Source organism: Tachypleus tridentatus, chromosome 2 (assembly GCF_004210375.1).
Source record: "Tachypleus tridentatus isolate NWPU-2018 chromosome 2, ASM421037v1, whole genome shotgun sequence".
Classification (NCBI taxonomy): Eukaryota; Metazoa; Arthropoda; class Merostomata; order Xiphosura; family Limulidae; genus Tachypleus; species Tachypleus tridentatus.
This window is the reverse complement of record NC_134826.1, coordinates 120532660-120546124: the sequence shown is the minus strand read 5'-3', so window position 1 is coordinate 120546124 and position 13465 is coordinate 120532660. Positions and strand designations below refer to the sequence as shown.

The window sequence follows — 13465 nt, the reverse complement described above, 5'->3', positions numbered from 1 at the left end:
GATGAAAAGTTACTGTACTGTATCTAAGTTGGTTACATAGTGTTTTGAATGTTTAATGTACTCTTGAATTTGACTTTTATTGGCTATTTTGTTATTCCAATATATTTGAGCCCATATTAACACAAAATATTGTAAATGATACATTTTTTTTCTCAATTAGATCTTTAGAGGGGTTGGTCTATACTAACTGTAGCTGTACTGCACTGTGACTTTTGAAGATCATTCTAACTTTATCCTGTTTGCATATCCTTGAATGATTTCAGGAAAGCAATTCTTTTAAAAACTATCCAAGAATGATTTTATTCTTTAAGTCAGTATAAAATTTTTATTACCTATGTCAAGATGTATATACTGACCAATAGGTTTCAACACACCAGCTACCCTCCAGAACAAAATTTTACTTGACAATAATGTTACAATGATTAATTTATGTACAGAGAAAAGGCACTGACAATTCAGCAAGTGACATTTCTTACCAGATATCAATTTAAAATATCACTATGACTAAAATATCAGTTCTTAAGGTACATATAAACAATTTTCATATTAAGTAAAACAAATCATCACAGGCTAAACAGTTTCAATTGACAAGTATTCTGTATTATCAAACCGTAAAAGTATCATCACTTCAATTCTTTATTAGAAACTTAAAAATTACCTTGATGTGATAATCCAAAAGAAAGGATAAACATCATTGACCTTGTATTAAGCATCTTATGTCAATAAACAATTTTATACTGACTAGAAAATGTTAATTAATTGTTTAATTTATTGACAATAAAGTAAAACTATGCTAGTTGTATAGCACTTTACGATGAGGTTACTACTTTGGTCTAAATTTTGTAAAACCTAAAATCAGTGTAGCACTGTCTGTTGTTAGCAAATTCATGTAATCTTTAGACCCTGTTATATGATGCATTAATCAGGAATAGAGATTAAAAAGTAATATATCATTTGGGTTTTAAAAGAATAGTAGTATAGGGAAAACTATTTTGGTATTGAGATTATGTTTGGAAAATCTTCTTTACACATTATAAACTGACCTACATGCAGGAAAATTCTGATAAGTGAAACTCAGACTTATCTCCTGTTTGATATGAACTCTTACAAACTGAATGAAACAATGTAAAAGAAAATAACCTAAAGTTTCTTTGTGAATCAACAAAAAAAGGAATATTTAGAACTAATGTTGTCTAACAAAACCTTTAAGTCCTCACAATGAGAAAAAAATTCTGTCTTTACTTAGAAATAGTCATGTATGTTTGACTGTTGAAACATCACATTGTAAAAGATGAAAAAAAAAGCAAGAAAAAATAAGCAAAAGAAACAAGCTCCAGTTACAAGTTTATCATGTAACATATGCAATAATCTGCTTGGAGGAAATAAAGCCAACAACTATGGATTTAACTTGGAGGGTAAGACTCATATGCATGTGAGTGACAAAGCATTAGTACCACCTGTAATAAGAAAATGACACATACTAAAAATGAGAGAGAGCAAGAGAATGTGTTTTTAGCACTGTCAACAACATGATAGAATATACTGCTTGAAATAGGAAAATGACAAATTATTTTTCTTACTATTTCATGCCTTGCACCTTGTACAATGGAATTAAAATGGTGAAAAAAATACTTCAAGAATTAAAACGAAACACTTTGACAGATGACAAATTAGAGTAAAATGCAAAGTTTTTGAGGATTTGTTATTACATTTTTGATCAGCAGGTTATATTTATTAAAGCTTATTTCTGGTTTGTTTTTTTCAATGCAATATGAACCCATATTGTTCTCAGAGATTTGATTTTGGTTATAAAGACACCATTTTTTAAAGTTGCACTAGTGTAACTGCTGTGTTCTTTTGACTCAATCAATATTCTTAATGTATTAGCTTTCTTTTGTTTAATAAACTGGTTTCAGCAATGAAAAATATATATTGGTGGCTGGACAATTCACTACTGGACATTTTGCTACCTGGTAATTTTGTCAATGTCAATCTCCCTTAAATATCTTATCTAAGACCATAAAATAAAAACATTTCATTAGTATTAGTTTCTTAAACTAATACTCCAGTCAGTAAAATATTAGTTTATTAGAGAAACACTCCTTCAAAATAAAAAAAAAATTATGCTGTAAAACATTTTATTTACAATAATGAAAGATCTGAGCTTTCTAGAAATGATTCAGATTGTGAGCAATTTCACAGAGGAAGCTGAGTTTGTTTGTTGGGTCATAAGCTTGTAGTCTTGAACAGTTGTCTAGCTTAATGAGTCATTAACTAGAACTTTTATCCTGGAAGTGAAAAGACCAGTAGGAAGCTGGCCAGTAGTGAAATGTTCAGCACTAAATTGCTCTAGAATCATAAATATCCACCTCTTGTCATGAAGATCATAACTGTAACAAAGAACTCTCTGTCAAGTCATGATGAAATAATGTTATTAATTTTACATCATGATCATGGTAATATAAATCACTTATTTCATAGTTAGGACAATTTCAAAGAACACAAAACAACACTAAATGATAACTACTATATCATGCATGAAAACTCAAAAGCATTTTATTAAAAAAAGTGCTTTGATCACTGAAGTTTTCTAGACATTTTCATTGCTTCACTAACACTGAAAAATTTTCATTACTGAACAAATACCCAGTTACACATGAAGTAATCAAAATCTGTAGTTTTGTAAGATGTTTAATAAATGAGTGTTTGATTTTAATACTTTCTATTTACTTTCAAGATTATGTTATTAGCATGTCTATAAAAGTCCTAGTGTTTCAGTTTTCTCAACATAACATGATTAAGTAACAAATATTATAGCTTTTACAAGCATATACACTTCTCTTACAGTTAAAGCAAGAAGAATTGATATAAATATCTAAGAGAGGAGAGAACAGATAGATCACAAGGCCTTTAAAGCTGAACTATGCAGGCTTCAGTGAAAATTTCCAACTATTCATACACAGAAAATCTTATTTATATATGTAAAGATTTAAAAAAAATAACACATTCAGATGCATGACTTCTATGAACCACAACATAACTTACAATACCTACAATTAACATTATGAGCCAGAAATGTATGTTAGATTATATTACTGATTCAACCAAATATGTTTTACTACACTTTAAGATTCAAAATTAATAGGTATTAAAGGGGACTTTACTTAATGGCATATGTGGACCTCAAAATGAAAGGTAAACAAAATAAACATGAGTGAGGTAAGAAAAAAAAAAGAGAAACAGTTTAAAAAACACACACATCTTTATACAGAAAACGAAATAGCAAAATTTGTTTTTCTTAATCAAGCATATCTGTATTTAAAAAGATACATGGAAATGAAACAGATTTTTATGTATGTATTCTGTAATTTCAAAAGGTAAACTAGAAGTAAAAGAAATGTTTCTTTTGTCTTTTTTTCCAGATATAAAATGAAAAAAAAAGGTTTGATTCGAAGAACAAAATGCACACACAAACTTTTCTGAAGCTTCAGTACAACACTACTTGACCATCATTTCATAATTTCTACAAGTTCTCACACCATCGTGATAAAAAATTTAACTCAGCAGTTTTCCCAATATATTTAAAATATCAAAAATCTTGATCTTCAAGTAACATATTTTTGAAATAAAAGTAATTATTAATTACCATAATATTAATATAATACTGTTTTCTTTTACTTGTGCTTTAATCCACATAAGCACATAATTTCATTGTAAGATCTTAACCACTAGTCTTTACCCTATCCACGTAGATATACTTTTAACACCCAGCTTTAAAAGTAGGAATTTTTTAAAATCTTTCAACTATGCAAAGACAGTTTGATGGTGTCTATCTGCTAGCACAGAGAATTGTTTTTCACTCTACCTTAACATGATTTTTTCAACATTTTGATAAAAGTTCACTGCTTGTTTTGCAGTATTTTCATGAAAAACAAAATGGAGCATACAATGAGAAATTAGTCAATATATGTTGCAAGAATTGCAAAAAATTATTTTAACCCTAAACATTACTTGAAAGTGTAAAAGTTATTTAACTTGTTTCAAATGCAGTCAACATGATCATCATTAAATTTTTGGTGAAAGAAAAATAATGTAGGGTGCAACAGAAGCCCCACCCCCAAAAAAAACAAAACAAGTGGAAATACCAATACAAAATGTGGAAAAATTTCTCAATAATGTTGTGAATCAAAAATTCAAAATTTTGTACTCGGCAAATCCATGAGAACCTCAAAAAGGAAATCTCCTGAATAAATTAAAAGCAAACAGAAACTAGAAGGGGTTGAGCTATTAGACACCTTGTTCATCACTGTAAGATTGCCACATGTAGAAATTCCAGTGAAAAGTAATAGACTAGCCTAAAAACAACAGAACTTTGAGCAAAATATATCAGAAAGTTTGAATCATTATAGAAATGGATGGCAAGTAAAACATTTGTTACTGGTACTTCCATATGAAAATAATTCCAAACCCAAATAAAATACAAGCAGTTTGGGTATGGCTGAGGCCAAGTTCAGTGGTTAAAATCAAAATAACTACCATCTACAATTATCCAAAGTAAACATACCACTTATCATTTTAAAATTTTGACTTAGAGAACTCAGTTAACAAGTTATCTGAAAATTAAAATTATGATTTTAAACAAAATTTTGTGCATAACTTCCAACAAATGAATAACGATTAACAAATACATGAGAAATTAACACAATAAGAAATACCTTCATTTTTCCTTCCATATTTGTCATTCAAAAAGATAGTCAAATTTATAGCTGCCACAATTCAAGTTATATAAATACACAGAGAATGAACTTATGATACATAAATAAATAATGCTTTAAAATTTTCCAATACATAACAGTTCAACAAACAATGTTCCTGACTGGGACAGTTATAAAAACACAATCACATAGTGGTTTATAAAGCAAGGTTATGGGTTTTTAATGTGCATGTATTTAAGGAGTGTACTTGTCAGAATAATTGACTTGTATAGATATATGCATTCATTCCCATGTTTCTATTAATAAGATCAAGTATTAATATTACAGAAAATTTCACAAAGATGAAAAATGAGACTACTTAAATATTACCCTTGGTCAAGCAAATTTAAGAACGATCAGATAGGTCAAATCAATAAACACTATGAAGTTTGGGTTACTTTTTGCTTAGATGTACCTTCACACTCCTCCCTAGTCAAAAATATATCTTAGGTTACTTAACTTTCTATGTTTACCTGGCACATGGGCTTTCTTCATCTTTCTGCAGTACAAGCATAAATAAAAATATTTCTTATTGGCTTTATCTATTCTATGTTTTCATATGACCATAATGACAGTTTCAAGCTAACTCAGCCACATACCTGGATATACAGTCTTGTTGGATAAAACACACTATTACTAAGTTACCCTAATGACAGATGCTTTAGTTCATAACTGGGTATTGGTATGTTTTTTGTCATCTCATGTGAACACATATTTCAGCTTTAAAAGTTAAATATAAATCAGAAAATTAAATAATAAGCCATACCTTTTGATATGTTTGAGCTATTAAAATCAAGATAGTAATATTCAAACTCTGTGAGAGAAATGGGTATGCAATGTCTTGTAATTATTTTTTAATTACAATAATGCAATTATTAAAAAAAACAAAACTGGATTATGAAATTGTTCAAATATTGTGTTAGCTGAAATTTAAAAAACATCAAATTTTTTTGTGAATTACTTATTTGGGTAATAGACCTTTGTCTATTTATTTTTAATAGTTTCTATTCTAATAAATATAAGAACACTTTTCAACTATTCTAAACCATTAGAAAACATATCAATATTTATACAAACAACAAAGCATATTATATAACCATTTGAAATACATACATCCTTATACTGTATGTATTAATTTAAATAATAAAGAATTTAAAAACCACTGTTAGTCTGTAAAAAAAGAAATGTGATATTTACAGACTGATAGAAAATAACCTGTAAATTTTAATGCCAGAGCTTTAATGAACAATAAACTTTCAAATTTGTATTAAAAATAACTTTTCTTGGAGTTTATTACACTGCAAAAACAACAAAACACTAGTGAGATTAAGAGTTTGCAAAGTTGCTCATTTTAGTTTTCTTATGTTACTTAAATTACAGGTGCATCACAGCAATGTGTAGAAAAAATAGCCTTTAATAAATGTTCTTACAGGATTTTATCCAAATTTGGAGTTTTGGGCTTTTAGACTATGAGAAAAAAAGTTGGAATTTCTAGGACTTAATAACATTTAACTTAATAAATGAATGATTATAACCAATAATATAACAGTAATAGAAAAAGGGATTTTGTATTACTTTAACTAATTTTGTACAGGCTAAAAGCCAATTATACAGCTGTGTCCTGTCAATTCCTCATTGGTGTACAAACTACTCAAAAACAGATAAATCGAAAGTCTGCGTTAATGAAAAGTCTTTAATTTTGGCTCTTGGGTAGACCTGAATAAAACCAACTCTTCTACAGATTATTATTAAAATATTTTGACATTAACAATATGTTATTTTTAAGAACATACACACTGCAACAGTAGCAGAACAAGCCTCCCTTTAACAATGTGCTCTCACACTATGTACTTTGGAATTTACATTCACTACAGAGAATGTGATTTCAATAATATTTGGTACTGGCTAACAAAACATACATTGACTGTGATGTGTTCAAAGATTCATCTTGCTTGATAAGTTAAAAACTTGAAAATCTGCACCACCTCTGCTGCTATTTCCTGAAAATCTGTTGCAGTTCCAAAGTTGTAGGTTTCAAGTGTTTTTTACAATTATTGGAACTGTTAAAGAAAGACAAATTTGAAATTAATTATACCAACAAAAATCTGGTACTGAAAAGAAAAAATAAATTTCAAATATAATACAAAATACAGAAAACTACAATTATAAAACATGAAACAATTGAATTGAAACTGTAAATAGAGAGACACTGAAAATACAAACTACTTAAAATTGAAACAGAAAAGTTTCTACAAAAGAAAAAACAAAAAGAAACTTTTAAACAAACAACAAATATAAAATCTTACCAAATATAATCAGAAGAATGACTATTATAACCACTGCCAGCAAGATTTTCATCTGTAACAACAGCAATAAACAATTTTACAATATAAACCATTTTAACTTAAATGTATAATTACTAAGATACAACAGTAATGGACAGTTTATACTAACAAAATAAAAATAAATATTTTTCATACAACTGTATAAAAATAAATACTATTCATGGAACAAGTTTAAGCTTGTCCTTACTAAAGTAATGTACAAAACACTTTTCTCGGAATAATTAATGAAAAGAACTATAGAAATGTTCAAACTAAACTAAATCACCTAATTTTCATGTACTTACAATGGAAGTTAGATAAGTATTTGTTTAAAGTTTATATAATCTAAATTTTATAAAATTCCATTTATGTTGTATAAATACATATGTAGCCATATGTATAAAAGCCTTCAGCTCAGAGTGGTAGCAAGACAAACAGATTAATAAATAAATCATTCTATGACATACATGTCTGTCTTTCTCAATACTAAACATAATTGTTCTCACAGGATGATTAATGAGTACATTAAATTGAAAAGAAAGTGAGCCTTAAAATGCAAGATTAAATATTATGGGGAAAAAAGACTTAAAACAGCAAAAACACTATAGTATTATTAAGTAATTGTTGTGATTGAAAGTTATTTTCCAGTTACTGCTGCTAAACTATAAATAACAATATGTTATTGTAACATCTGAGAATAAAATTTTGAAAAACAAAGAAAATGTGAATAACAATATCAAATAGAAGTCTTGTTCACTGTGCATTTTGGATACACATAATGTCACCTCTTACTACACTGGTTTGTAGTAATTGAAAAACAAATGCACACAAACTTGCAAGACATTCTTTTTCTTCTGGTAATTTTTCTGCTGTTAGGCTAAACAAGACATGATGTTAGTAAGCATCATCATCACATGAAATAATTTGTTTTTTAAACCAAACTTTAAGGACAACGTTTCAAACGTTTTAGGTTCTGAAAATAAAAAATGGATCGTGAACACTCTGCCTAAACAATCTGTCAAAGAATACAAACTGGTGCATTTTTTTTACTTCACTTAACAACAGAATTTCAAGTGACTGGAAAAATGATCTAATCCCCTTTTGATTAACCTTTTCATTGCAGCTGAAACATACATTTCTCAGTGCACTGGGAAATATATATCCCAGCTGCTGTGAATGGGTTAAGCAAATAATTAATGTACACACGTGTGTGAGTATATATATATATATAATTTTGTCATTTATTAACAGTTTGTCAATTTCAATATAATAAAGTTGACATTGCAGCTGGAACATACATTTCTCAGTGCACTGGGAAATATATATCCCAGCTGCTGTAAATGGGTTAAGCAAATAATTAATGTACACACGTGTGTGTGTGTGTGGGTATATATATATATATATATAATCGTGTCATTTATTAACAGTTTATCAATTTCAATAAAATAAAGTTGACTCCTAAATATATTAAATATCAAGAGTCATGTAAAAAATTATGACACAGTGATAAAGAAAGTTTAAACAGTAACATTAGAGCTGAATTATTTATTCAATTACCCATGAGTAACAATTAACAGACTAGTATTTCAGATACTGAAAACGATAATTAATTAATGCCACAAAATCACCCAATTGAAATTAATGTTTCTGATGAACAGTTATTGATTATTCCAATAATTTATTTATTGAACTTATGATTAAAATGGATGGTCATGAAAAATTATCATCAAACTAAAATTAATTGTTTTGAGATTTGTTTTCATCAAATTTAACAATTTCCTTCCCTGAAAATGTATTTATGATAGATACTCACCTTTTCACATGGAAATATTTATTTTCCTGTTCAGTTCACATGATCTGCCAAAGAGACTTGCAAGCCACAAAGATAATTTGCATCACTGCATGATGACATAATCATGCAGCAGAATTTTTCTCCAATAGAAATGAAACACTTATCCATAACCAATGCACTCTACAAGTGCCTTTGTAAATCCCCATTCTTTGATAAGGCAATAAAGAAATGTGCAGTAGAAAAATGGGAAGGATGGGTGGAAATGTGTGTGAAGGTATCTATTGGAAATACATTTTCAGGTGAGGAAAATGTTAACTTCCAAAACAAACAGTTGCTTCCATACACAGAAAAGCTAGAATCCTACACTGTGTTGGTGAAGGGATTGGTGCAAAAATTACTTATACGAGTTCCCTTCAGAAAGTATCTGAAGGATACCTATGAGGTATGATGCCCAACAACATGGGTTCTATATGACCTCACCTGTTAGGACACTGCACATTGTGTCATCCCAGGTATACCCTCTGCCTTTCTTTAAGAAGATCAGAGATACATCACAAAGATGGGCAGAACAAGTACATGACTGTCCAAGTATTTGCACAAAAGCTGTCAGACATCCAATGTGTAGTGAGGTATATTTTGTTTAGATTGTTCCTTATGCACTCACTTTCTCTCCTATCAGAACTGACAGGCCAAAAACAGCTATGAGAGAAGGGTATACGAGTGAAACATCACTGATATATCAGGTCATCCCATAAGTAATGTCGTAAATGTAGTACAGAAAGTGCATCATCATTTCTGTCTTTGTCAAAAGCTTTAATGACTAAAATATGTAGTAGGATGTGTATACAAATGTTCAGATAAATAAAATAAACTAACCCAACTCCACTTTTTCAGATCATTAATCAAATAAACCCTAATGAAGATGGATGTGTCTGAGGAGCACATTGGGCATACAATGCTTTATGAGTTTAGAAAAGACAATAGTGCACCAAAACTGCATGAAACATTCAAGGTGTTTATGTTGTGGTGTCTCTCAGTGAAAGAAAATGTCAAAGGTGCTTTCACAAGTTCAGATCAGGTGACTACAGCTTAAGTGATGTGCCAAATTCTGGTCATCCTGTTGAGTTTAATAATGACTTGCTGCTGACTGCACTTGATAAAGATTGTGCTGTAACAGTTGAAGAACTGGCACAGAAGCTTAATTCAACCCATTCAACAGTTCACCAGCATCTGCAACAGCTTGGAAAGATGTCAAAACTTGGAAAATTGGTCCCCCATCATTTGACAGAACCTAATCTTAGAGCAAGAGTGAACATTTGCACTTCTCTGCACTCTTGTAAATGCCACTAACCTGTCCAAAAAATGTTAGGTGCAACAGACAGTGACTCTGTGCAAGTAAACTGGCTAAAGCACAGCTCAAAATGGACCTCCACCTTAGGAAAGTCTTGTTAAGCATTTGATGGGACATTGTTGGTGTGATCTGCTCTGAGTTGCTGCCACTCAATGTAACAATTACATCAGACTTCTACTGTTAACAGTTAGAGCACTTGAATGTTGCACTGAAAGAAAAGCCTGCTTTGATCAATTGTAAAGGTGTTGTGTTGCACCAGGATAATGCACAGTTCCATGCAGCAAGGATCACATCTGCAAAGATTGAAGAGCTAGACTCCAAAAACTTCCACATCCTCCTTATTCGCCAGACCTTATCCCTTCTGATTATCATTTATTCTGTAGTTTGCAGAACTACCTTTAAGGAAAAGAGCTTGGAACACATGAAGATATCAAAACTACCCTCTCTAGATTTGTTTTCTCCAAATCCCAAGAATTTTATAGAAGTGGCATACAGAAGCTTGTGAATCATTGGCAGGAAGAAATTAGTAATAATGGAACATACATTATTAATTAAATAACATTAAAACCATTTGAAATCCTTTCTGTTTTTCTGAACCAAAAATCAAACATTACTTAGGGATGACCTAATATATGGTGTGGTCACCTCAACTCTGCTATCATTCTCCATGAGTCTCATGCTAACTGTGGGAGGAGGGGACCATATTAAATATATCCCCACTCAACTTTCAGACATATGGGCCAGACACCAGCTACACTTTTTTAAACAGATTTCAGCTGCAGGAGAAACGTTATGTAAAGTAATATATAAAGGATCAATATAGTGATGTGGAGCAGCAATCCACTCAAAGATTGTGGTGTATCATAGTTATACATGTGTGGTAACCTCAACTTTACTCCAGGTATCACCCCAGCTTGACTTCTCATCACAAAGAGAACTCTAGTTCTAGCTTCAGTGGTTAGGGTGCAGTTAGTGAAAAGTCCCCATGGTCTACCACTTAAGCAGCTAGGAACTGGTAAGTGGCAAGGGTCCACCATACTCAATGAGGGAATGTGGAGAATGTACATGTCAGGGAAGCACTAAGAGAATGTGAGCAGGATCAGATTGGTCCTTCAGTCCATTTTCTGGATCAGTGAAATTAATGATCAGGAAAGTGAGAAGATATACAGCTCTGGTGATGGATCTTTCCATGAAATGGGTAGTCTGAATTGGACATGAAATGTAACAGATATATAGTGAAATACCATAAAAAGACCTCAAGTAGTCTTGCAGAACACTTCATCTCACAGTGTACACATGCAGGACCAGGGCAGATGGTACGAGCACTTTCCATTATCCTGGCCTGATGTAAATGTTGAGTAATTATACCCTGTGAGGCAACACTAACAACTTTGTGGAATCCTACAGTAAGTTAGTTGTGGGTAAGAAAAATATAAATACACTCACTTCTTTAAAGTCAAAAACTGGACTGAAGGATAGTTGTGAGCAGAAGTCTAAATCCCATTGAAGATGAGACAACCAGATGATTGAGATAGTGACTGATGTAGGTGTATGTGGTAGGCCATATGTCATCATGGAAAATCTCCTTTAAAAGACATTGAAAATGGGTTGCAAGAGAAAGTGTAAGGTGTTAAGTTTGGTTAGAGGAGACATAAAAGTACTTACAAGCATTAATTCCCAAAGAGGAATGAATAAGATAAATGAGTTGGCAGATCCATCTGGTAAGGGCAGCAAGAGAGAGCTTTGGTACAGGAGGGGCCCAAAGAAATGAAACAATGATGAGAGGAACCTCAAAAGGAGAAAGTACAGATAGATAACAAATGGCACATACAGGATATAGGTTTGTTTGTTTTTGGAATATCGCACAAAGCTACTCGAGGGCTATCTGTGCTAGCCGTCCCTAATTTTGCAGTGTAAGACTAGAGGGAAGGCAGCTAGTCATCACCACCCACCACCAACTCTTGGGCTACTCTTTTACCAACGAATAGTGGGATTGACCGTCACATTATACGCCCCCACGGCTGGGAGGGCAAGCATGTTTAGTGCGACGCTGGCTGAACCAGCGACCCTCAGATTACGAGTCCCACGCCTTACGCTCTTGGCCATGCCAGGCCATTTTCCTTGGATTACGAGTCGCACGCCTTACGCGCTTGGCCATGCCAGGCCTCAGGATATAGGAGTCTGTTCAGATCAAAAGGAGTATACATATCTGATGTAGAAGAAAGGGATATTGGGAAAAACGTGTCTAGTTAGACCAAAAAGTTGGAACATCAGGGAAATGTAGGGGGCTTGGTTGAGAGAAGATAAAATAAGGGAAAGTAATGTTGGACTGGTCAGTAAGAAGCTATTCCAAAGAGAAAGGCATGGAATTGGAAAATGCAGTACCCATGGATGAATTGGTGAAAACATCATGAGAACAGGGTAATTGAAATGTGTATTAAGATATTCAACACGTATTTTGATCATTCACAGACCAGACTGGAAAGACTAAATGTGAAAGAAAAAATTCTTCATCTGATATTGTAGGATGACCAAGAAACTATTGATATAGGAAAGGTTGATAAGTGGATGTCACTTCCTGTTTTCTTGGCAGAGAACAAAAGAGGTGGGAGTAATAACACAGAGGGAGTTTTCTAACTTCATCACTGACCTGTTTCTTCAACAATCTGAAACTTCCCCTTTCAGATGTTCATTGTTTGTTTATTTTGAATTTTTCATTAAGCTATATGAAGGCTATTTGTGCAAACCATCCATAATTTCACAGTGTTAGAGTAGAGAGAAGGAAGTTAGTTAAAATCACCCAAAGCCAATTCTTGGGTTACTTTTTTACCAATGAACTGGATTGAGAGCAATATTATAACACTCCCATGGGTGAAAACATGAAAATGTTCAGTGTTGGGATTCAAACCTAGGGCCATAATGTTGCAAGTTAAGTGCTTTAATCAGCAGGCCATACTAAGCCCCAAATGTTGAAAGTATGTTGGATTGAATGGATGTTGAAAGGCAACAGGTTGGGGAAAAAACATAAAACAAGGCCATGGGAAAAACTTGAGTAACCATCTGTATCTGCCAACAGAGAAATGCATTCATACATTTGCAAACTGAGATAGACAAGCTTTCACAGATTCTAAACTGACTAATGATTAGATTGGCAAGTAAGACATTGATGAAAAGAGATGGAAGGTTGGGATACAAGAAGAGAACAGGGAACAAAAGAAGAGATAGTATGAGGGACAGAAGTGAA

At 31.9% G+C, this 13465-nt stretch overlaps 1 protein-coding gene across 3 annotated transcripts in view; it reads right to left on the bottom strand.

Annotated features, from left to right (window-relative positions):
• Positions 1–383: 383 nt before the first annotated feature.
• The window catches only part of LOC143244961 (vesicle-associated membrane protein 4-like), a 35988-nt gene continuing 22906 nt past the window's right edge, over positions 384–13465 (bottom strand). For all 3 annotated transcript variants that reach the window (XM_076490570.1, XM_076490572.1, XM_076490573.1), the window contains exons 7-8: positions 7061–7112; positions 384–6814 (exon numbers count right to left, since the gene is read on the bottom strand). In XM_076490570.1, the coding sequence (XP_076346685.1) occupies positions 6789–6814; positions 7061–7112 (78 nt within the window). In that variant the 3' untranslated portion in view covers positions 384–6788. The remainder of the gene's footprint in view (positions 6815–7060; positions 7113–13465) is intronic.